The 26320-nt window shown below is 35.4% G+C and overlaps 1 protein-coding gene across 4 annotated transcripts in view; it reads right to left on the bottom strand.

The window, feature by feature from the left end:
- nbs (nibrin) overlaps positions 1 to 26320 on the bottom strand; it is a 285502-nt gene that overhangs the window by 225883 nt on the left and 33299 nt on the right. For 3 of the 4 annotated variants that reach the window (XM_090397995.1, XM_090397996.1, XM_090397998.1), the window contains 2 exons: positions 22021 to 22180; positions 4200 to 4303 (listed from right to left, as the gene is read on the bottom strand). In XM_090397995.1, the coding sequence (XP_090254121.1) occupies positions 4200 to 4303; positions 22021 to 22180 (264 nt within the window). The remainder of the gene's footprint in view (positions 1 to 4199; positions 4304 to 22020; positions 22181 to 26320) is intronic. The other variant, XM_090397997.1, reaches the window with a different exon arrangement.

Below are 26320 nucleotides of genomic sequence, written 5' to 3'. Positions count from 1 at the left end.
ATAGGCCATCTGAATTATGCAGTGTAGCCATTGCAAAACTTTTATACCTTCAATAAGCATTTCTGGTCGAATATCATCTACTCCAGCTACCTTTCCACATTTCAAGTTTTTGATGACTTTTTCTACCTCAAGTAGTGATATGTACTTCTCTTTGCGTTCCTCTTGACACTTTTCTAGTATGAATGGTTCTGTCACTGCTTCATTCATTTAACAGTCTTTCAAAGTAATTACTCCAGACATCTAGGATATCCTTATCTTCAGTTTTCATGTCACCTAGATCATCTTTGATTCCTTTTATATTACTCTTTCCTCCATTTCTAAGCTTCTTCAAAAGCACCCAGAACATTTTGCAACCTTCCTGATATTTATTCTCTATATTCTTACCAAAGTCTTCTCATGGCTTTTGCTCAGCTACTTTTATACATGGGTTAGCTCTCTTACATTTTTCTTTGTATTCTTTTAGGATGTATGTGCCAATTTATTTGCTAAGAACTTTTGATATGCTTTCTTCTTTTCCAGGACTGCTTCTTTAACTTCCTATATCCACCATGGTGTTCTTACTTTTCTATCCTTGCAGACAACTTCATCATATAAACCCCTAGTTAAATCAATCAATGTCTTCTTCAGAGTTTGCCACTGAGACTCCAAGGTTTGATTCATGTTTTCAATTTCTTCATTTTTTCTTCAATAATGTTTGTATAGTCAAGTCTACAATTTACTTGTAAAAGCTGTTCAATATTAATTCTTTTTAAAACTTTCTTACATACTGTTCTTATCAATGTGATATCCATTTTTATCTTGCTTAGTACTAAGTAATGGTCACTTCCAATTTCCAATCCTCTATACATTCTTGTAACCTGAAAGGGCATGAAGATATCGCTATCAACAATGACATAATCAATGAGGTTATGTCATTGTTGTTATGTCATCTTCACTCCAAAATGCATAACCATTCTCTTTTGCCCAGACTGATCTAGTATATCATCTAATCCCATAGCAGTATTCACATCAAGGTTCTGTAATATGTTCATTTCACCTCTATCACATGTTCATATGTTTTCGGGTACCCAAAAATAACTGGAATATGAACTTGGTGCACGCATATTTTCTAGTTACAGATGATGCAGTTAGGCATCTTGAGTGTGCAGTTTTTCCGCACCAGTCTGGCAAGTGGCGTCATCCTGTGTGAAATGGTTCTTTGTTCTGGCTGCTTTTTTGTTAATGCTTACAAGCAAGTTTGGTGATTTTGTGATGGCTGACCACCAGGAAAAGAGAATGCAAGTGAAATTTTGTTTTCTTTTGGGTAAAACTGCAGCTGAAACTATTGTTATGCTTCAAACAAGCCTTTAAGGATGACATTTTAAGTAAAACTCAGGTCTAAGTGGTTTTCCAATTTCAAAAATGGGGACATGTCAGTTAAAGACCAACCACAATCTGGCTGACCTTCGACAAGCAGAAATGATGAAAACATCGAAAAGGTTTGCCAGGCAATCAATGAAGATCATTGAAAGACTATTCAGCAAAGTTTCTGAAGAGATGAATTTGTCATGGAGTTCATGCCAGTGAATTTTAACACAAGATTTGCAAATGAAATGGTGTCCACTAAATTTGTGCCTTGTTTGCTCACAGAAGATCAAAAAATAAATAAATTAATTAAATAACATAAATAAATAAAATCATGTGAATGTTTGCCGTGATTTGAGGCAGCAAGTTCTTAATGACCAGAACTTTCTTTCAAAAGCTGTGACTGGGATGAGTCTTGGTGCTATGGATCCAGAAACAAAACAAGCATTAAGCGATTGAAACATGCAAATTTACTGAGACCCAAGAAGGCACTTCAAGTTCATTCAAACATCAAGACAATGTTGATTTGTTTTTTTTTTTGATGTGAGTGGAATTGTACACAACAAATTTGTTCCTCCTAAACAGACAGTGAACCAACATTTTTATCTCAATGTTTTGAGAAGGCTGTGTGTGATAGTGGGCAATAAAAACAGCCAGAAATGTGGAGTAGCAGCTGTTTTGGTTGCTGCACAATGACAATGCCCCAGTCCACGTGGCCTTGTCTGTCCAACAATACTTGATGAAAGATAACATGGCAGTTCCCCCTTCCCCCCTTACATACACATTCACCCAATCTCCCACCACGTGACTTTTTTTTATTCCCATGGACAGCAATTCATTAATGTGGATGAAGTGAAAAAAAAAGTCGCCGGAGGTCATAAACAGTATTCCAGTTAAACAGTTCTAGAACTGTTTCCAGCAGTGGAAAAAATGTTGGGACAAGTGCACTGACTCCCATGGAGAGCACTTTGAAGGAGACTAGAATATGGTATTATAAACTTAAATAAAATTTTTTTAATAATTCTGGTTATTTTTGGGTAGCACCCCACCTCCCTCATATGTTCACCTACAGTTCATTACCTGTTTCCATATAAGCCTTTGTCTCTTGTTATTACTGCAATGTCTCCACCTGGATGATATGCTCTTGCAAAGTGTTCACTAAGTAATTCTACTATTTCACCCGAGTCAGTTACCTCCCTACCATCAGCATTCATTAAAATCATTCTGCCATGAACATTCCTCCTTCTACTTGCAACATACCAAAATAACTCTTTGGGATTATCTTTGGCCTGTAATGCTAATTTCCTTTCATACTCTGCTTTTGACTTTCTTACCACACTGGTTACTCTTTTGGCCTGTTCTTTGTACTACTCATGTGCCTGCTGGTCACCTTTCTCCCTGAATTTCCTCTACAAATTTTTCTTTTTTTTGTAGCTTCAGCTTAATGATGGTATTCATCCATTTAACTCCTACCCGATTTATTCTTTTGAGTCTAGGTATGCAGTTTGCTATTTCATCCCTCAAATACTCCTTTACTACTTCCCATGCACTACCAACATCCAGCATTTGCAGTTTCACATGCCATGGCACTGATCCAAACAATCTCTTAAGTTTGTTATGCTTACCAGCCCTGTAATTCCACATATACTCCCTCTCCCCATTAACTGAAAATTACACACATTTATCCACCTCCCAGGTCAAGACCATATGATCACTCTCACCAATTGGTTGCAATGTGGTCATTTGGTTATGACAAATTCTCTGATGCAATTACTTGCATCAGAGAATTATTTAATAAAAAGATAATTATTCGGGTAGGGTAATAGTAAATGAATGCTATGTGAAGAACTTACAGAATGATTTAAATAGGTTGTCAGTATGGGCAAAAGATAAAGACAATTACAAGCCATGTAACATGATGGAACTATACTCCAGGAAATTGGCAAATTTTGGGATTTGGGTGGTGGTAGATAGAGAATTGAAGTCCAGAGGACATATTAATAAGGTGGCCAAGGTAGCTTGGAGGATTACTTGGTTATTGAAGAACACACTAACAAGCAGAGAAAAGAAAGTTATCACTGACATCCTCTTCACCAACATTCATGGCATAAATGCCAACTTGAATAATGTTCACAATCACCTAGAGGCATCTAAATTCCTGGTTTTGACTGAACCCCAGATTATTGCTACAACAACAACAACTATAGTTCATCTTAATTGTGTCCAAACTACACTTGTTATTCCTTCTGCCGTATCATACAGTTTGTGGTGTAGTCAGATATTCTTTGTCAGATGATGAGCACAGTGGCCATCATTTCCTCATCCCCAAGATATTTCTTGGGGATGAAGAAACAGACGAGAGGATCCAGAGATGAGTAACCAAGATGGCAAATGATCCGAGGAAATACTCCCTGTGACAACAGATTGAGGGTTTCTAGGTTACAAAAATTGGTTGACAGGTAAAAAATAAAGGATACAATAGAAACATTTAAGTTACTAAAAGAGTTTTATAAGAGATGCAGAGGAAATATTTCAGCACTTGGGTAGAGGGGGGGAGCAGAACAATGGGTCATCCCTGCAAATTGAATAAGAGTGTGGTCAGCAAGGGTGTGAGAACTACATTTTTCACTTGGAGAGTGGTGAATGAGTGGAATGCATCGCCAAAGGCTGTTGTGAGTGCTTGTTGATCAATGCATTCAAGCAGGGGTATGACATACAGTGTGGACAGCTACATCCTTTTTTACTCATGTTGGTATGGATAAACTGTCCCAGATAAGGTTTACCTACTTTACCTGATAATCATATCTCAGAAAAAAAAAAAAATAATAAGATATAGATTTATAACAGCAACTTACTTATCAGCAAGAGACAGCATTCTTTCTGTATCTTCAACCTGGAGCATTTCAGAAAAATATTCAGGTGTTACTATTGGCTTTAAAGAAACCATTGCACACACAGCCTGCAAAATTACAATATATATATTTCTCATGAATTAGAACAACAACAAAAAAAAAAACTATATTATAACAAAAAAATGAGTTATATTACAACAAAAAAAGAAAAGTATTACGATTACTCAATATTAATATCACAAGCTATCACAGAAGAGCTACATCCTTTTTATGCTCATGTATTTAAATTATGGTATTCTAGTATAGATAACTGTCCCAGATACATACTGAACTAAATATTACATCTTAAATTCCTACATTTTGATATACTTTGTTACTGAAAAAATCCTATCACACTTGAATTGTAAGGGAATAAGAGGTCACCATTTAAACTTGTACCACAATTCTCTTAGCGAAGCTAAGAGGATGAAGTCATTATCATTTTCATTTTATTAAAATGTTACTTTCATTCTTAATCCTCTTTGCCAAACTATTAGGATTAAATCACAAACCGCTCACTGACTTATTATTATTAGAAATCCTCAGCGAGTCATGAACTCATCGAAGGAGGCTACACATCAATCACAGTAGCTCTTACACCCTTTCATGAAATCATTCACACTAATTGCACTCATCAACTCAAAAGATAAGCCATTCCAGTTACACATTCTCTATGAGAGAAAAATTTACCTCTCGCCCTTTTCCTGACTGCATTCTTTCTCAGCTTCCAAGAATGCCTTCTCATTCTCTCCACACCTTCTACAAAAGGTCTATTACATTAGCTTTCTTTTTCCTGTTTGCCAGAGATTGCACATTCCACATAATCTCAATCTATCCTCATGACATATGTTTTACAATTCCAATATCATCTTTAACATGTTCCTTTGCACCCTTTACATATCTGCATACACTGAAAATCAGGAGACTAGATATGAACACAGCAGTCCAGGAGGTCAAGGGCACAACCAATTCTACTGAACAAGGCCTTATAAAGAGGCAAAAATAGCTTCCTCTGAGTTGCATTTGCAATCTTTCCTATATGATGACTCCTGAACAACTTCTTATTTACTTAAACTCAGTGGTTAAATTCTTAAACAAATAAGCTCTGGGGCCCTTAAAGTAAGGATCATAAATGTGAGGCTATTGCTAGTTTGTTGCAACATTTTGTTTCATTTTATTTATTTATTCTGGTGAGTTAAAGTCATCAAGCCTTTTCTTTCACACCACCAGAAAGATTAAATACAAATATAGATACAAATACAAAATTACAAATTAATATAATACTTCTAACATATTAAAAGATAATTCAATTTATAATAAATTTAGTTTAATCCTTTATCCAAGTGTAAGCAAACAAAGTTTGCACCTGAAAATATCTTCAGGACTGAGGTAAGGTGGTACATCCTTGGCAACTCGTAGCAAAGGTGGACCCAAGCTCTCATCACTCCTTGTCTCAGTATCTCCCATAATGCAAACCACATCTCCTTGTGGACATGTATACTGCATTGCATTAAGGGAAGGGCCACTACCCAGACCGGTTTCCACCTTTATTGAGGTATCGTCAGTGGGAGGCAGACCCAGAGTGGTGATACTAGGGCAGAAGCAATGGAGAGGTCATATTTACCTATACGAGTTGCCAACCGGTGTATCACCTTGTTATTAAATTACTCTGGATTTAGAGAAAGATGTTGGAAGTTTATTTTGCACTTGGTTAGACTATAATAAATTTAGTTTAATCCTTTATCCAAGTGTAAGCAAGCAAAGTTTGCACCTGAAAATATCTTCAGGACTGAGGTAAGGTGGTACATCCCTTGGCAACTCGGGAGATACTGAGACAAGGAGTGATGAGAGCTTGGTCCACCTTTGCTACGAGTTGCCAAGGGATGTACCACCTTACCTCAGTCCTGAAGATATTTTCAGGTGCAAACTTTGTTTGCTTACACTTGGATAAAAGATTAAATTAAATTTATTATAGTCTAACCAAGTGCAAAATAAACTTCCAACATTTTTCTCTAAATCCAGAGTAATTTAATAACAAGGTGGTACACCGGTTGGCAACTCGTATAGGTAAATATGACCTCTCCATTGCTTCTGCCCTAGTATCACCACTATGGGTCTGCCTCCCACTGACAATACCTCAATAAAGGATAAAGGTGGAAATTGGTCTGGGTAGTGGCCCTTCCCTTAATGCATAGCAGTATACATGTCTGCAAGGAGATGTGCTTTGCATTATGGGAGATACTGAGACAAGGAGTGATGAGATCTTGGTCCACCTTTGCTATGAGTTGCCAAGGGATGTACCACCTTACCTCAGTCCTGAAGATATTTTCAGGTGCAAACTTTGTTTGCTTACACTTGGATAAAAGATTAAACTAAATTTATTACAGTCTAACCAAGTGCAAAATAAACTTCCAAATAATTCAATTTAAGATAACATTAGGTTATATGAACGATGAAAAAACAGTAGGCCTATTCAGCTTGTTACGTAAATGCAGAAAAGAAAAAAATGGAAATACAATAATGATGAAATAACTCAAATTCCTTAGTAAATTTCTAATTTAACTTATTTAGACTGTAGAAACATTGAACAATTATTGTCTTATTGATATTTGAGTGAATATGCTGCAAAATGTAAAATAATACTGTACTTTGTAAAGATAAAGTTAAACAAACATATGCGTTTACTCATATCAGTAAATTAATTCGGCAAATCTTTCCTTTCATTCAACGTATTAATATTATTGCAATGCAACCGATGGGAATCCTGTATTTCTGTGAATTCATTACAGACGTTTTTCTCTTAAGAAACTACAAACAAAGTGCCATTACAAACTCGTTTAGTATTATCACTGTCATCTGAGCTATTTTTCCCTTTAAAGAAGGTACCAATGTACTCATCCATAGTTGAAATAGTAGGCCTACATAAACACAAAAATATTACACGATTTTCTTTGTACTTCTCACAATCATGAACTCTGATAAACAACTGTTAATCAGCTGTTGTATTGTTGGTTACTGACTGTTGCTGACAGTGTTGCCAACCAGAAAAAACAAAATATTGCTACGAGTCTGTCAAAATTCTGCTACACTATGTTGCAATAATGTTTGCTTGTCAATTGCTGAAAGATAAAGCATTACAGGAAGCTCCAAACCTCCCTGTCCCTTTCATCAAGCGTTTGTAATCAGGCAACTGTTGATACTGATTTTATATACACATTCAAAACTGTAAACAATTCATCATCACAAACCATGGGCTCACTGCCCGTTGGTGTCCGAAGCCTCCTTCACTATCTTCTTCCACTTTCTTTGTCCAGTGCAGAGTGTCACAGTTTCTGTACATCCATTCCACACCAGTCCTTTATGTCGTCTATCCATTCTGTATGGTTCTACCTCTTCTGTTTGACTCACTTGACTTATTGCTCTTTACACCTATAAGGTGCACGAGGCCATGAGTTTAGCGTGCCATCCTCTTTGGTCGAGTGCTGCTTCTCTTGCTTTCCCCCAGCTCGACCATCCTAGTTTGTTTTGTCCTTGGATTACCATCCAGCGCCATATCATTTTGGATCTTCTCCCCTCTTCCTTTTACCATCAGGCATCCATGTCAATGTTATTCTTGTGTGTTCTGATGTTGGCATTCTCAATACATGGTCTATCCATGTGCATCTGTGTTTCTTTTAACTCTATTGTAATGGTTTGGTTTTGTTGTAAATTTCAATATTTGAATTTTATTTGGCCAGTAAAGTTTGGGAATTCTGCAAAGACATTTTGTTTGGAAGGCATTAATTTTATTTTCTTGTTGTTTGGTTAATTTCCATGATTCACTTCCATAAAGTAATACAGATTTAGCAGTTGAGTTAAAAATTCCTCTTCTATTTACACCATCCATAATACTAAACATGAATATCTTTATCTTCCGGTCCTCATTCATTCTGCAGATATGTCCAAATAATTGCAGCTTCCGTTTTATAATCTTCTGCATTAGATTCTCCTTTGGTTGTATCTTCCGATAGAGCTCTTCATTTGTGATTTTTTGTACCCATCCTATTCCTAGAATCTTCCTGTAACAAGTTCTTTCAAATGCCAAAATTCTTTTTCTTGATTCATTACCGACGTTTCAGATCCATACAGTACACTGCTAAAGATGCATGTTCCCAGCACTCTTAGTTTTGTTTGCAGGCTGATCGCTTTACTTTTCCAGATGTTATCCATGGCCTTCAGATTTGTTCTTCCCTTTGCAATCCTGATCTTTATTTCTTTTTTACAGTCCAAATCATATGTCATTTTACTTCCCAAATATGTGAACTTTTCTACATTTTCTATATCAATTGTAAACAATTGTTGAATAATAACACAGTATGTAGGCATAATTACCATAAAGGGAGAAAAGTCACAAAACAGAAAAATGTTCCAGGTCTGGTGCATAAAAAAAAGTTCTGGGACCGGGCCCCTGAGAGCCCCGGCTGAAATTAATCACTGCTTAAACTCCAAAACCCTTAGCATAATGTTTCTTCTAGAATGAATACTAAACCGACATCCATTTTCACTTGCCCATAATTCCAGATAACAGTTATCTTGTCAAATCCCTCTCAATGTCATTAATGTAAAGACTGAAGAACAATGGACCAAGGACTATCAGTCCTTGGTCCTGGGGTACGCCACTAGTTACCTTAGATCCTGCAGACTATGCCCCCCCCCCCCAAGACACCACTTTTTGATATGTCAGTAAGCTATCCTCATATTCAAGTTTAAGTGTTTATAATCCAATCTCATATCCTGAAATTATGTAATAGCATTCCATGCTGTATTCTGTCAAAAGCTTTAACACAATCCAAAAATATATATAAAAACCACTGCTTAAACTCCAAAACCCTTAGCATAATGTTTCTTCTAGAATGAATACTAAACCGACATCCATTTTCACTTGCCCATAATTCCAGATAACAGTTATCTTGTCAAATCCCTCTCAATGTCATTAATGTAAAGACTGAAGAACAATGGACCAAGGACTATCAGTCCTTGGTCCTGGGGTACACCACTAGTTACCTTAGATCCTGCAGACTATGCCCCCCCCCCCCAAGACACCACTTTTTGATATGTCAGTAAGCTATCCTCATATTCAAGTTTAAGTGTTTACAATCCAATCTCATATCCTGAAATTATGTAATAGCATTCCATGCTGTATTCTGTCAAAAGCTTTAACACAATCCAAAAATATATGGTGTACCCATTCCCCCCTTGTCTAACTTAATTGTAACATTATTATAAAATGTGAGCAAGTTACCCAAACATTACTTTCCCTTAGTAAAACTAGTAAATATAGATTTTCTGTCAACTCATTTCTGTATGTAAGTTCTCATCGATTTTCCAAATAACATCATTACCCCTTCAAAGACATTGATAGGTCAGTAGTTAAATGCATAAGTCTTTGTGCCACCTTTGTGTAGTGTAAGGGGATTATCATATATTCTTTCCACTCTAGTGGATCTTCTATGTGCTAAGATTCATGTTACACAGCCAGGTCGAGGGTGGAGTAAACAGCCAATTCTGCTGATTAACCCTTTAGCATCTGTGCCAAAATCCCATCAGCCCCATACAGCCAAATTCTTAAAAATTTAGACAGCAGCTCTAGTACCTCCTCATACATCTAAGTCACATCATTCAGTGTAGTTGTAGCAATGAACTCCATATCACTTACTAAATATTGATAGTTCTTAGTAAAATGGGCACTCATCAGCTGAACAGTGCCACCTGTATAGCATCACATTCAAGAGAATTTTATTCTTTCATAATCATTCATTTTTTTTTTTTTTTACTTGCAGCATAACAATAGAATTCTTTTGGGTTGTGTATGGCCTGGTTCAGGGGACTACCTATTTCCGGCTACTAAGAAAAAGCACAAACAAAAACACAGTAGCAACAACAAAAATCCTATAAACAAAGTTTCTTTTCATTTTCAGATTTAGCTTTTGTAATTTTCATAACTGACATGATCCTTATAAACAGGGTATTTCTTCCACATCATCTTTATTCTTGAAAATCTCTTGCCTAATAAGGTTGTGCATCATTTCACTCCTATCCTATTTATTCTTGAAACTCTAGGAATGCAATCCAGTATTGAATCATTTAAGTATATTTTTTTTTATTAACCCCTTAACATACAAAGACGTCTCTGACACGTCTTTTGTTTATTGCACCAAAATTGATTTTGAATTTTGGTTTTCACTATAAATACAACCGAATATAGATGCTAGACAATCTTGTGCCTATTTCCTTTCAGCCGAGAAAGTTGCCAATGGCATGCATCGGCTATTTCGTTTGCACAAATTAATCATTATTTTTTAAATAATGATGAATTTGATCCAGCAAATCACCCTCACCCAAAAATTGGCAGAAGAACGACCGCTTTCTGATTTTTAATTGGTACGTTTTAATTGGTGGGTTAATGATTAATTGGTGGGTTAATGATTTCATGCAATGCTGAAATCTTTCCCATAAAGCAAGTGGGAAATTTGCATTATATTTCAGCATATAATATTTTCTGAGCAGGACATTCATATAATTAGCCACTTCCCAGTGGCAAGAATAGATAGGTTTTTTTTTGTGTGTGTTTGTGGCATTGCTGGGCGGTTCTTATTGCTTAGAGTAATGTAATTTGGTTTTGTTTTCTTGGAAATTAATAATGGTGATCCCAATTTGAAAAGTATGTTTGGATTGAATTACATATAAGGATATCTCAATGGCAAAGAAATCCATCTCCTAAAGCCATTCACAAACATCCATGCCCATAGCAGGATTCAAATCTGCAGCTTACTGGTTGGAGAGCAATAGGCTAACCACTTGGCCAACTAAGCTGGCAATAAGTAGTCCCCCTGAAATCACTAAGGTCAATGTTATTGATTTCCAAGAAAATGAAACTGAATTATAGTGGTACCTTGACTTACGAACTTAATTTGTTCCTGACCGCGGTTCGTATCTCGAAACCCAATTTTCCATTATATCTTATGGGAAATCAATTAATCTGTTCCCAGTTTCAAAGATTTTAAAAAAATCCAAAAAATAAAAAAACTATTCTTAACTAAATGAAGAAAATGCAAAGAAATGAAGGAGTGGGAAGGAACATTTTTACACTATAAATATGCATTTTTATACCATTACGTATTAATTTTTATTTATGAAATCTTTGGTTTTACATGATTAGTATGAAAATCATCTTCCATTAAATTGTAAAAAAAAAATCAATTTTCTTGTGGTTGGTTTTGTGGTTCAGGAGTTTTTGATTTGTTGTCATCAGTTGCTTCTTTTTGTCTCTTAGGTGAAGGAGGTTTAAAAAACCTATCCAACATTGACTGAAGCTGTCATTTCCTTAACACCCTTCTAAAGTGATTAATGACATTGCCATTGAAGATATTGGTAGCTCTAGAAACAACACCTTGATTTGGATGCCATTTGTTAACCAATTCTTGCAATTCGCCCCAGTGCTGCAAGATATTTTTTACGTCACTTGTTGGAATTGCTCCCTTTTCGTTGCTGTCTTCTTCATCCTCTGAAGACATTTGCTATTCCTCCTCATCCCTTTCTTTTTCCTACTCTCTTCTTAACTCCTGCAGTAGCTCTTCAGTGGTCAGCTCAATGTTGTGCTTCTCTACATCTGCTTCATCAACTTCCAAATGCATGGTCTTGCCCAGGGAGACAACTGTATCTACAATGTCAATTTCACTTTCAGGTCCTTCCAATGCAGTTCCTAAGACACAGTCATGCCATAACTTTTTCCAGGCTGATTTTATAGTTCTCACAGAAACATCTTCCCATGCCTGACTAAAAAGATGCAAACAATGAAGAATATTGAAGTGATTGGTTAATTCTGTGTTGATGATAACCTCGAAACATTTTTGGAAAAGAGCTTTGGTATTAAACTTTTTGAAGTTGAATAACATATTGATCCATTGGTTATAGGAGTGGTGTGGTATTAGGAGGCAAGAACTTAATTTTGATAAAATTAAACTCTTCATCCAAATCTTCTTCCAACTGTGGTGGATGTGCTGGAGCAATGTCCATTATAAGAAGAACTTTTTCAGGTAGACACTTTTCTTGTAGATACCATTTCACTGTGGGAGCAAAGACCTCTGTCATCCACTCACAGAAGAATTGCCTGGTTACCCAGGCTCTGCTTTTACCTCTCCACATAACACTGAGTTTGTGCCTGTTAACGTTCTGCTTTTTAAAGACTCTAGGATTTTCAGAGTAGTAAACCAACAGAGGTTTTATCTTCAGGTCACCACTGGCATTGCCAAAAAAACAAAGTTAGTCCGTCTTTCATTGGCTTGTGTCCAGGCAATGTCATTTCCTCCTTAGTGATAAAAGTTCTCTTAGGCATTTTCTTCCAGAAAAGCCCAGTTTCATCGCAGTTGAAAATTTGTTCTGGCTGTAACCTTCTGAATCCATCAGTTTCTGAAATTCCTTCACGAACCTTTCAGCGGCTTCTTTGTCAGCACTAGTACCATCTCCATGTCTAACAACGCTATGGATACCGGTTCTATTCTTGAATTTCTCAAACCATCCTTTGCAAGTTTTAAACTCTTCACCGATGTCTTTGCTACTGCTAGTGGATGGCAAGTTCTGTGAAAGATCTTTGTAAATAGTTTGAGCTTGTAAACAGATCATGTTTTGAGATACACCATCTCCTTTCAGTTGCATATCATTAATCCAGATGAGTAGTAAAGTTTCCATTTCTTCCATAACTTTATTTCTTCGAGATGACACGATAGATACAAAATAGATAAAAAATCTGCTTTCTTGACAATTGTAGCTATGGTGGATTTGGACAAGTCATACTGCTTGCACAGATCACTTTGCCTGACTCCTTCCTCATATTTTTCCACAATCGCTTTCTTAATTTCTATTGTGATTTTCTTCTTCTCTTCTTTCTTAGTTTTCTTTGGCCCCATTTTGAAAATAATATGCCGATCAGTGAAATGCTGCTTATCTGGTAGATTATTCAGAAAATAAACATGAAGCTACAATAAAACATGTCACTTATAAAAACAAATACATACAGTACACATAATAAATACACCCCCCCCCAAAGAATTCACGAAGTGTATTGTTTGTTTACACAAATACCGAAATAGATACACAAAAAAGCAAAAACGTGCTTTATATGATAAATGCAGCATTTATCATATTTCGGATAAATATAACATAGTAACAACATCGTTACACTAGAGACGGTTCAGCGAGCTCTGCTAAACATGCATACATATACACTGGTGCTGTCCTCTGCATTAAGCCTGTTTCTAGTACTAAGAGAAAAAGTTAAAAAAAAAAGTATAATGTAAAACAGGCTTTAGTTCATTTGAAAAGAAAAGCATCACAGTTTGTATCTCGAGTCTAGGTTCATATCTAAAGGTCAAAATGGGATATGAAAAAAGTTCATATCTCGAAATATGTCAAGGAACCACTGTACCTCGACAAATTTTACTGCTCTGAATCACTAGCAATTCAGAGCAATGTAATTAAGCAAAAAAATTACTTCCCACTACTCTCAAACTAACTAAACTCCTCTTAATAGATTGTTTCATAAGACCACATAGCAAGCTCACAGTTTTCTCTGATCTATATCTGATGTTCTAAAACAAAATGGCCAGAACACCATCATGTTGCTGGCTTGTCATGTATATAACAGGTTTTTTATTTCTTTTATTCTTTATTTTCACTTTTAAATTCATAGTTTGCATAATTTATTTTCTCATCATTGGTGTCATTCAAATTTTACAGCTATCTGAAAAGCATTTCTATGTTCAGTTATTGGTTCTTTATGTTCAACACATCAAACTGTATACAGTCTCAACTCTGATCAAGTCCTGCACCAAATAATATGCCATTTTTACTTTAAAAAAGGCACACATGTATGTCAAATTAATAATCCTTCCTTAAATAATCATCACATAATTAGTTCTCTTTTAGCCTAGTTGTAATAGAGAGGCTACTCCATTGCCAAAATATCTTTGCTTTTTAATTCGATATTAAATATTAGGAGCATCATGAATTCAGATAACCTTCAACAACAAGATAAGATTAAGATAAAAGAGAGGATTATGATAGAAATATCCAAGTTGCTTAAATGGTTTATAGGATAGATACGGGAAAATGTTTCAGCACTTGGCTATAGGGACCTATTCAGCTTCCAGGGGTCATCCCTGGAAGCTGAATAAAAGTGTGGTTAGTAGAGATGTGAGGACTAGAATTTTTGCTTGGAGAGTTGTGAATGAGTGGAATGGATTGTCAGAGTCAGTTGTGAGCGCTATGTTAATGGGTTTAAGGAGAGGTATGATACATTGTGTGGACAGATTGGGTTTCCCACGATGAGTCTTCGGACTCCATGTATAATAATAATAATAACAACAGCAATTTTCTAATTTTCTATGACAATTAAGACAACTCACAAACACAAGTTTTACACAAGAATTCTATTGAAAAAAATTGAATCTGGAATTTTATAAATCTTGACAGTACCAGTCCAACATGGAAGGATTTGTGATATATGGTCAATCAACCTCCAGGCTGATACAAAATGCATGAAATATACATCCCAGCATGAGATGTTAAACAATGGTAAATCTTTCTTACAGTAGTGATAGTTACAAGATTTTAAAGTTTATATCTATTTCTCTGAATCTTTTCCCCTCCCTCTATACTTGTACCCAATAAAGTCCTTTGAAAAAAATTAAACTAGAGTGTAATTTATTTATTTATTTTTTTAATTTATTTATTTTTATTATTATTTTTTTTATCACTAGAGGTCAGGCTAGGAAAAAGGATTAATTAACTACATAGATTTAGTTTACCAGTATACAGGGCTAGAGCATGTAGCTTGGTTCTTTATACACTCGTATCCTTCCGATGATGACCTCGATACAGGGGTCGAAACGTCAAGTTTTATTTTTTAGTAATTAATAAAATAATCTGTTCAATACGTGTGTTGTTGTGTCCCTAAATTTATAAATATGAATATTTGTTTCATAGTTTATGTTTTCTTAACTTACATGAATTACAAGAATTAAATAAAAATATTTTTTTGTTGGGTATGTCATGGTTGTTTATATAATTTAAAAAAAAAAACGATTTCGGAATGTAACCCTACTTTTTCTACGTAATCTGAATCTCGCATAACGCGGCATTTCTATGGAACCTAACATCCGCGTTATACGAGGGTTACCTGTACTTTTAATTTTTCTCTTAGAATAAATAATAATCTAAACCATAATCTAATCTAACTAAGCGGCTGATCATGATTTGATCAGCTGCTTAGTATTGACAAGATGTAGAAATTTTCAGGAATACAAATTACATACATGAACTATTGCTGTTTTGGTGTGGTGTTGGTACTTGGTATTTTTCCAATCAATTCTGTGGTATGTTTGGAGTGCATGGTCAGAAAGGCCGGTTTTCCCAAAATGGAGGTATTTAATGTGTCGTTTGTGTTCGTCTTGTCTGATTGGGATAGTTCGCCCTGTTTCCCCTATGTATGGTATGTTACATGTGCATTGTATTTTGTATACCCCCTGGGTGGGCTAGGTGTGGAAGAGGATCTTTAGAAGAACTGAGTAGGTGTCTTAACTTATTTGGGGATTTAAAGGTGGTTTTAATGTTGTATTTCGTAGTTTTCTGTCTAATTTTTCATAAATGCCTCTAACATAAGGAATAGCAATAGCATTCCTGAAATCTTTTTTGTTCTTACTGGTATCTTTATGGAGGATCTTGTGAATAGTTTTTTGACTGTATCCATTTTTTATAATTGTTTGGTTGGTGATCTCGTATTCCTGGTTTAGAGCTTGTTCATTAGAACAAATTGTTAGAGCTCTGCATTTAAGGGTGCTTATGACACCTAGTTTTTGTGTTGGGTGGTGGTAAGAATTTTTGTGTATGTATTGGCCTGTGTGTATAGGTTTGCAGTAAACTGAGAAGGAGAGACAGCCAGAGGGGAAGACGTGTGACAAGTGTGTCTAGGAAAGGAAGAGAGTTGTTTTTTTCCATTTCAATGGTGAATTGGATATGTTTGTGTTGTTTGTTTAGGTGGCTAAGGAATGTATTTAAAGTTTCGCAGTGGTGGGACCAAATGGCGAAAATATCGTCGATGTATCTGAGCCAAATTTTGGGCTTTAGAAATGCCATCTCAAGAGCACGTTGCTCAAAATCTTCCAAATAAAAGTTAGCTAGTGTGGGGGGGGAAAGTGGTGAGTCCATGGCTATACCCTCTTTATGAAGGTAAAAATTGTTTTGCCACACGAAATATCCGGAGCAGAGTACGTGGGCAAAGAGAGCCGTGATGTCGTGTGGAAATATGTTCTGTAGGAGCAAGATTGTGTCATTGATCGGGACATTGGTGAAAAGGGAAGTTATGCCAAAGCTGACTAATAAATCTTGGTTGTTGAGTGTAATGTTTTTAATTTTATTAATGAAATGTTGTGTATTTTTTTTTATGTAGGAAGGGGACTGACCTAACAATTCCTTGAGTGTGGCCACTAATTTTTGGCTAAGTGATAATTTGGGCTATCAATTCCTTCAATAATCGGATGTAGTGGCGTGCCTAGTTTGTGTATTTTTGGCAGGCCATAAATTCTGGGTGCACGGGCATAATGAGGTATTAATTTTTTTGTTGTTTCTTTGGTCCATGTGTGGATGGATTTGATTAATTCAGTTGTTTTCTTTTTGTTATGTTTAGTGGGGTTGTAGTTTACCATTTGGTAGTTGTTGTGGTCCGATATCAAATGGTTCATTTTTTCAATGTATGTTGTATAGTCTAAAAGGAGGGTGGCATTGCCTTTATCTTCTTATCTTATATTTTTCTTATCTTATATATATATATTCTTATATATTCTTCTTACCTTTAATCTTCTTACCTTTATCTTATAATCACGAAAGCAGATAACCTTTCGTGATTATAACGTCATGGTTATTTTTTAAAGACTTAAGGGCTAGATTTTCAGTTTTGTTTAAGTTGGTGCTTAGATTTTTGTTTGAATTTAGTAAACACGATGTTTCCAATTCGTATTTTATCAGCCAAATTGGTGGGGAGGGATCTTAAACCTCTCTCGATATGATACACGATATCAAGTTTGTTCACTGACCTCGGAGCAATGGCGTAGTTCAAACCTTTCTTTAGCAGTGAGAGTTCACCTTGGGTGAGATTGTGGTTTGATTGGTTGATAACCAAGCTGTGGTCCGATGGTGGTTGGTTGCTCCTAACTTCGTTTGTGGGCGATTGGCTGCTCCCATCAGAGGACCCATCTACAACCTGTATAACAACCTAAACTAGCCATAGAAAAATCCCACTGCAAGAAGATAACCTGGTGAAGTGTTTGTAACATTCAACAGCAACTGAAAGAAATTATATTATAACAATCAGAACTGTACAAATCCAGAAGAATATTAATGCATGAGGACTTTAGCAGTTTATTGTAGCTGTATTTATATTTTTTTATTTAATTTTTATTTATTTGTTTATTTTATTATTTTTTTTTATCACTAGAGGTCAGGCTAGGAAAAAGGATTAATTAACTACGTAGATTTAGTTTACCGGTATACAGGGCTAGAGCATGTAGCTTGGTTCCTTATACACTTGTATCCTTCCGATGATGATCTCGATACAGGGGTCGAAACGTCAAGTTTTATTTTATTAGTAATTAATAAAATAATCTGTTTAACACGTGTGTTTTTGTGTCCCTAAATTTATAAATATGAATGCTGATCACCCTGTAACCTTAAAAGAAAGAATCATCATAATTCATGGAGATGTGACCCACAAGCAGTGCAGCCTCTACGGTAAGCTAAAGATATGTGTTTCCTTGTTAACGAATCGACTAGCCTTTTTGAAACGAAGTAGAGACAGCAACATAATACCCAACTGCATTAAACTAAAGAAGAAGTTTAAATCAGCCAAAGCATTCCGTATTTATGCCCAGTTGGAAAAAGCCTTGTTACGAGAACAAATCCACGAGGCACGTAAAAACCTAGCATCCACCCAAGCCAAAGTTCTACAACTTAAATTAGAGCTATCTGACTACGTTATTCCATAACTTTGGGAGATTTTAGACATGATCACAGACGACTCGGCCAAGCACTCATTACTGAAAAACAAAGAAAAATTAATAATGAAATTTCAAGCCCTACAACAACAGAAAAGCACAAGACCATCAGGACGCCATAACGAAAGGAACAGCCAATCGCAAACCGACATCATAAGGATCAGCCAATCGCCCACAAACGAAGTTAGGAGCAACCAACCACCGTCGGACCACAGCTTGGTTATCAACCAATCAAACCACAATCTCACCCAAGGTGAACTCTCACTGCTAAAGAAAGGTTTGAACTACACCACTGCTCCGAGGTCAGTGAACAAACTTGATATTGTGTATCATATCGAGAAAGGTTTAAGATCCCTTCCCACCAATTTGGCTGATAAAATAAGAATGGAAACATCGTGTTTACTAAATTCAAACAAAAAACTAAGCACCAACTTAAACAAAACTGAAAATCGAGCCCTTAAATCCTTAAAAAATAACCAAGACATTATACATGAAAGCAGATAAAGGCAATGCCACTGTCATTTTAGACCGTACAACATACATTGAAAAAACAAACCATTTGATATCGGACCACAACAACTACCAAATGGTAAACTACAATCCCACTATATGTAACAAAAAGAAAACAACTGAATTAATCAAATCCGTCCACACATGGCCCAAAGAAACAACAAAAAAATTAATACCTCATTATGCCCGTGTGCCCAGAATTTATGGCCTGCCAAAAATACACAAACCAGGCATGCCACTAGGTCCGATTGTTGAAGGAATTGATAGCCCAAATTATCACTTAGCCAAAAAATTAGCAGCCACACTCAAGGAAATGGTAGGTCAGTCCCCTTCCTACATAAAAAAATACACAACATTTCATTAATAAAATTAAAAACATTACACTCAACGACAAAGATTTATTAGTTAGCTTTGACATAACTTCCTTTTTCACCAATGTCCCAATCAATAACACTATCTTGCTTCTACAGAGCATATTTCCGCACGACATCACGGCTCTCTTTGCATACGTACTCCGCTCCGGATATTTCGTGTGGCAAAACAATTTTTACCTTCAAAAAGAAGGTACAGCCATGGGCTCACCTCTTTCCCCCCCAATAGCCAACTTTTATATGGAAGACTTATGCAACGTGCTCTAGAGACAGCATTTCTAAAGCCCAAAATTTCGCTCAGATACGTCGACGATATTTTCACCTTTTGGTCCCACCACTGCGAAACTTTAAATACATTCCTTAGCCACCTAAACAAACAACACAAACATATCCAATTCACCATTGAAATGGAAAAAAACAACTCTCTTCCTTTCCTAGACACACTTGTCACAAGTCTTCCCTCTGGCTGTCTCTCCTTCTCAGTTTACTGCAAACCTACACACACAGGCCAATACATACACAGAAATTCTTACCACCACCCAACACAAAAATTAGGTGCCATAAGCACCCTTAAACACAGAGCTCTAACAATTTGTTCTAATGAACAAGCTCTAAACCAGGAATACTAGATCACCAACCAAACAATTATAAAAAATGGATACAGTAAAAAAACTATTCACAATATCCTCCATAAAGATACCAGTAAGAACAAAAAAGATTTCAGGAATGCTATTGCCATTCCTTATGTTAGAGGCATTTATGAAAAATTAGACAGAACACTATGCAAATACAACATTAAAACCACCTTTAAATCCCCAAACAAGTTAAGACACCTACTCAGTTCTTCTAAAGATCCTCTTCCACACCTAGCCCACCCAGGGGGTATACAAAATACAATGCACATGTAACATACCATACATAGGAGAAACAGGGCGAACTATCCCAATCAGACAAGACGAACACAAACGACACATTAAATACCTCCATTTTGGGGAAAACCGGCCTTTCTGACCATGCACTCCAAACATACCACAGAATTGATTGGTAAAATACCAAGTCCCTACACCACACCAAAACCTGGTTTGAGAAAAAATTTAAAGAGTCATGTGAAATGCTCAAACACAACCCAAATCTCAACAAAAATGATGGCCTAACTATTTCAAAAATGTGGAGAACCCACCTACAACTTGTATAACAACCTAAACTAGCAACAGAAAAATCCCACTGCAAGAAGATAACCTGGTGAAGTGTTTGTAACATTCAACATCAACTGAAAGAAATCATATTATAACAATCAGAACTGTGCAAATCCAGAAGAATATTAATACATGAGGACTTTAGCAGTTTATTGTAGTTGTATTTATATTTTTTTTATTTAATTTTTGAAAAAAAAATTTTATTTATTTATTTTATTTTATTTTTATTTTGGTTTAACCAATAAGAAAACAATTTGGTCGGCTAAATCCCAAATTGCCAGCCCATCCTCGTTCGTTCAGTATCCAAGTAGATACCCAACAGGGTGCACCACGAGAAGGTGAGAATTGGACATTAGGTCAGAAGCCCTGGTCGGTTCTCCGTATTCCTTTAAAGGCTATGTGGAGGTCTCCTCTCAGTTATACAGCTTTGACATTATCCTGTACACCCCTTGAGGTACATGGCAGGAATTTGATGATGATGATTTTTTTTTTTATCACTAGAGGTCAGGCTAGGAAAAAGGATTAATTAACTACGTAGATTTAGTTTATCAGTATACAAGGCTAGAGCATGTAGCTTGGTTCCTTATACACTTGTATCCTTCGGATGATGACCTTGATACGGTGGTTGAAACGTCAAGTTTTATTTTATTAGTAATTAATAAAATAATCTGTTCAACACGTGTGTTTCTGTGTCCCTAAATTTATAAATATGAATGCTGATCACCGTGTAACCTTATATGAAACAAATATATAGTATAAACTTATAAAAATACAAATTGTACATAAACTTTATTGCCCATAATGCAGTTGTAAATGTTTTAGGCAAAATAAAATGAAGTGCATATTTTAATCGGCATCTAAGACAGCGCTCCTTTGAGGGATCATTATCTGTAAAATAGCTTCCTAACTTTCTTGCCAAGTCCAATCCTTCTGCTAATTTCTTTAAACTGAATTCTTTAATGGATTAATTGCAATCAGAATCTTCGGCAGAACTTTCCCCACAATTTTGTTCGATGTCATCTATTAATTGTACTAGTTCCTCCTAATTTAAATTCATTTCCCCATCAATTAATTCACTAATTTCGTTTTCAACATATCGCAAAAGCTCTTTATGTGGCCATTACTATAAAAATAATTTTTTTACATAAAAAAAGCATTACATATTGTATGTAACTCACCAGAAAATAAAGTGCTCAGCACAATTATGATTTTTAATGTGCTTTCCTGGCAGAAAACGAAGACAACTTTTAACAATAATTAACAGAGTTCACGTACATGCGTGCTTAAGGATATTTTCCCTAATATAAATTCGCTGCTTATAACTACATGCGCGATACGGGCAGACACAAATTTAACAAAGATAAAATTTGATTTTTGAGTCGTGCGGTGAAAAATATATGAAAAGATAAAGGGTTACTACAGTTTGTAGACCGCGTTATATCGAAACTGTGTTGTATAAGTACCGCATTGAACAAGGGTTGCTACAATTTGTAGACTGCGTTATAGAAGTACCGCATTATACGAGGGTTATATGTAATGTGACTATGTTTTGCATATCTATAATAGGATACTCAGGTATAACAAAAAAGATAGAAATGTAATGTTAAACAATTTCACAACCAACCTTCATGGTAATTTTAACTTCCTTCATCACAAGATGAGTACATTCCTCTGTCCATTCTGACACCAAATGTCCTCCTAAGTTCAGTAGGGTATTTTTAAGTCTTTCCTTATCAGCAGTCTGTATACAGGAAGTAGTTATTATAAGCGGAATGTATGATATTCTAATTAAAAAAAAAAAAGGAAAACAATTGATATAAAGTTACATAGAGAGGGGAGAGATTACTGATACTTATATAATAAACAGATATACATGGAATTGCTGCATTTTAACTGATTTATAAATTATGTGCAATTCTGGTATGGTAAAAAGTTTCTAAATATTATCAACTAATAAAAAAAAAAGTGTAGTCAGAATGCCATTTTAAAACAAAAATTTGCAGGGGAAAAGAAGATAAAAATGAATACATGACAAATTATTCAGATTAAAAAAAAAGAAAAACATAAAAAAACTTCAATGATTTAAGTTTTTTTAAGCATTTTTTTAAAGTGAATTCCACCTACAAAACAGAATGTAAACCTGGAATCCTGCTGTGGTATCAGGGGTGGACCAAGAATTAACCTGAAAATACTGCTCTAAAAATTAAACATGGAACTTTTTTTGCAAGCCATTTAAGGCTTCCAATAAGCAGAATAATGGTCTCATACTAAAAGATGAAATTCTAACCTATCTGTTGGTTTCAGAGTAGGTAAGCCACATGACCAATCATGTTGGTATTCAAACTATTTGCCATTATGATCCCACATGTTGATGATAATTAACTATTTTTTATTACATTATTAGACCAATATTTTGCTTGGTTACCAAGGCATACAAAAGATATGCACACCAGTAAAGACCTAAGACTGAGTGTAAAAGGATGGATCCTGAAGTCCCAAGATGATCTTCCTCCAGATTTTGGATAAGGTGAGGCAGCCATATTTATTCAAATTTACATAACATTATAGTTCTGTAGCAGATTCCAGGAACTGTCCTGCATGAAAATTTGTATTTATTTTAATATAATAAGGAGATTTCTTCCATTAGATTTGATAATCAATTCAAACTCAGAATTCTGGTTGTATAGCAAAAAAAAAAAAAAAAAAAAAATCATTTGAGTTTTTGTTTTAAATTTTGAATCACACTTTCATTAAGTTCTATGATTCATAAATATAAGCACAATGCTCTTCCTTAACTCATGCTGGCCTGGTTGGCCAAGTGGTTAGCATATCCGCTCTCCAGTCAAAAGGCTTCGTGTTTGAATCTTGCATGGGAATGGATGTTTGTGATTGTCTGTGAAAATACTAGTGGTGGAGGTGGGCAGTAGATGGCATTGGTGTAGATGATGATGGTAACTGCAATTTGTTGTAGTTGGTGGATTGAGACAGAGTTGTAGAGTAGGTGCCCTCCCTCAATGAGTCTTTGGGCTCCTTGGAGGTGTCACATAACAATAATGATCCCTCCCTGTATATTTATAAAGGGAGGATAATAATATTCTCAGAAAGTAGCCTATATCAACCTAACAGGGAAGGAAGAAGGTATCTGATAGCCTCCAAAGTGGTTGTTCTAAAAGAGCACTTTTATCTTTCCTGCAATCTTTTTTATTTTGACCAGAACAGTCATATAATACACATCTAATGATCTAAGCATGTGGACTGCATCCATTTTTATTATTCTAAGAAGCCTGGCTTTTGAAACATGAAGCCTCTACCAGCCACAATATCCTTTAGAACATAACTTTTCAAGAAATGTTTTATGAATCACTTTGTAATCAACTTAATTTGAACTGTTATTAATAATCTACTTTTTTTAATATATACACTGGTATGTACTGAATCTTAGCACCTTACTACTTATTGGCTATTTAAATTGTTTTTTAGTTTCCTTATAATATTATATTGCTGGCCACAGAGTAGTAGTAAAAAGAATACATTTTGCAACATTTGCTTTCATTTCCATTCTTGCTTTTTGTAACAGTCCAATTGCTATATGTTCACTTTGCAATGAGATGCAAATGATTCAGTATATAAAAAAATATATATTTAAAAAATTAGATTATTAGCAGCAGTTCAAAAAAGGCTTCATAACATTTCTTCAAAATGTTGCTCAAACTGTAAGAACATGCAGAAATTTTGTTTTGTTCCAAAAAATTCTGTGGTGGTAAACACTACACATCCTTTCCAAGTCCTGCAAGCTGTTTCAATGTGGCAGAGGAGGTGACACTGGATGGAACAAGCAAAGCATGTCGGGAGTATATTTTCCTGGTAGGATAATCAATCCTAGGCATGAAGGTTGTTTCACTTTGCTCAGCTAAATGCTTGCAGGCAAAGTCAGGAGAGGAAATGGGCACTACCTATCATTCTACTAGACAGATATGAAGAAAACCTTACAAAATGTCAACCAGTTTAGCAGTCATGAGGACAAACAAGGACTGTGTCATCTTAAGGCATAGGTGGCCAACAGATGGCATGCAGCAGGATAAAATCTATATTAAATTATATGTATTATCAATTTAGCTATTAGTTTTGACTGCAGATTTTCTGATTGATATACTAGTTATACTCATTATTTCTGATGACGGAAATAATTTGTATTCTCAACATGGAATCACCTTCAGGATTTGTACGAATATCGTCATCATCGTTGAAAATCAACTTTGATGAATTTGTTGCTGCTCATGAATTCCCACAGTGTTCTCATTAAGTTGTATTACATGTAAAAAAAAACAAAAAAAAACAAAACAGAAATATGTAATTAAATTTAATAACTTATATTTAAATCAATCAAATATTTTATATTGTTCTCCCAGTAATAAAATGATTTAACAAATATAGTAATTGAATACATATATATGCAGAGTTTATTTTTAATTACGTTAGTGTGCAGCCCGTGATGCTACCACTCATCATATATTGGCCCTCGTATAGAATGAAGTTGACCACACCTGTCTTAAAGGAGTACCAGGAGAGATGATGAAAAATGTGATACTGGTGGCAGTGACCTTTCAATGAATACAAAGATATTTAAACATGAATTTCATCTCAGAAACAGATTTATGATTGCAATGTCAGATCATTATATCAACTTGTCATCTCAAGATTCTGTAATAAGAACTAGCACAGTATGAATGGTCCATCATTGGTATATACAAAGTGCTGCCCAAAAATTTGTGGAATTAGACCATAAAAAAAAATTACTGTAATCCCTAGTTTCTATACAGTCTTCTTCAGAGTAGTCCTCCTTGGGCATGTATATAGCAATCCCAGCAGTTTTTCCACGATTCCATGCATCCCTGGAAGTCATCAAGTGTGACTGCGTTGAGCACCTCCTGCAATTCTGCCTGAATCGCTTCAATCATATCAAAATGATGCCTTTTCAGCTAGAATTTCATCTTGGGGAATAGGAAAAAGGTGCAAGGTCAGGGAAGTGGGAAGGAAGGGGGAAATGACTGTCATGTTTATTTAAGCCAGGAACTGTTACAGCAATGCAAAATAGTCCAGTATGACAGTCATAAGATCTCACAAATATCATGGTAGTTTGCCTACAATCTGCAAGGATAACCTCGCACACTTTTGTGATGTTTTCTGGTGTTGTGCTTGTCAGTCATCATTATCCGTTCATGAAGCATTTGTATCACAAAAGAAAGTTTTGCTTTGGCTCATAGCATTATGAGCCAAATTATGATACTTCAGTAAGCATTTGATAGGTTTCTGCAGAAGCAAAATGTGATGTAGATTCTTTGTTCCTTAAAATGTCATTTCAGTTAGAGAAGAAAATCACTAAAATACAATATTGCAAAAATGCAGCCTCTCAGCTTGCTGGCATACTGATTCACAAACAGTACTGCATGCCTCTTGTAGTTGTAGAAAACTGTACTACAACCAGTTTGCACACACCATTCAAATTCCCCAAACTTTTGGGTAGCATCTAGTATGTGAGACAAGATGGCTAGAATCTGAAAATTAACTACAGAGAATGGAAATCTCTTTCTTTCTTTACTGCAGAAGAATGGCAAGAAGTGGTTGGTTTCTTGATACAAAAGAATATTAAGCACTTTTCTTTTAGTGGTACATGGTGATCAGCATTCATTTTAGAAATTATGGACTTTACAGCCGTGTTATAAATAACTATTTTAATTTACGGTCTACCAAAGATACACAAACAAAACACACCATTCCAGCCAATAGTCGCTAGCCAAGAAATTAGCGGCAACACTCAAGGAGTTGGTTGGTCATTCCCCCTCCTATAACAAAAACACACAATACTTCATAAACATAATCAAAGACATTACCTTAGAAAAAAATGATTTATTAGTCAGTTTTGA

The sequence above is a fragment of the Typopeltis vanoorti genome, chromosome 9 (assembly GCF_054136105.1).
Source record: "Typopeltis vanoorti isolate ZY-2024b chromosome 9, IOZ_Tvanoo_1.0, whole genome shotgun sequence".
Classification (NCBI taxonomy): Eukaryota; Metazoa; Arthropoda; class Arachnida; order Uropygi; family Thelyphonidae; genus Typopeltis; species Typopeltis vanoorti.
Note: the sequence above shows the minus strand (reverse complement) of the source record. Positions and strands in the feature narration are given on the sequence as shown.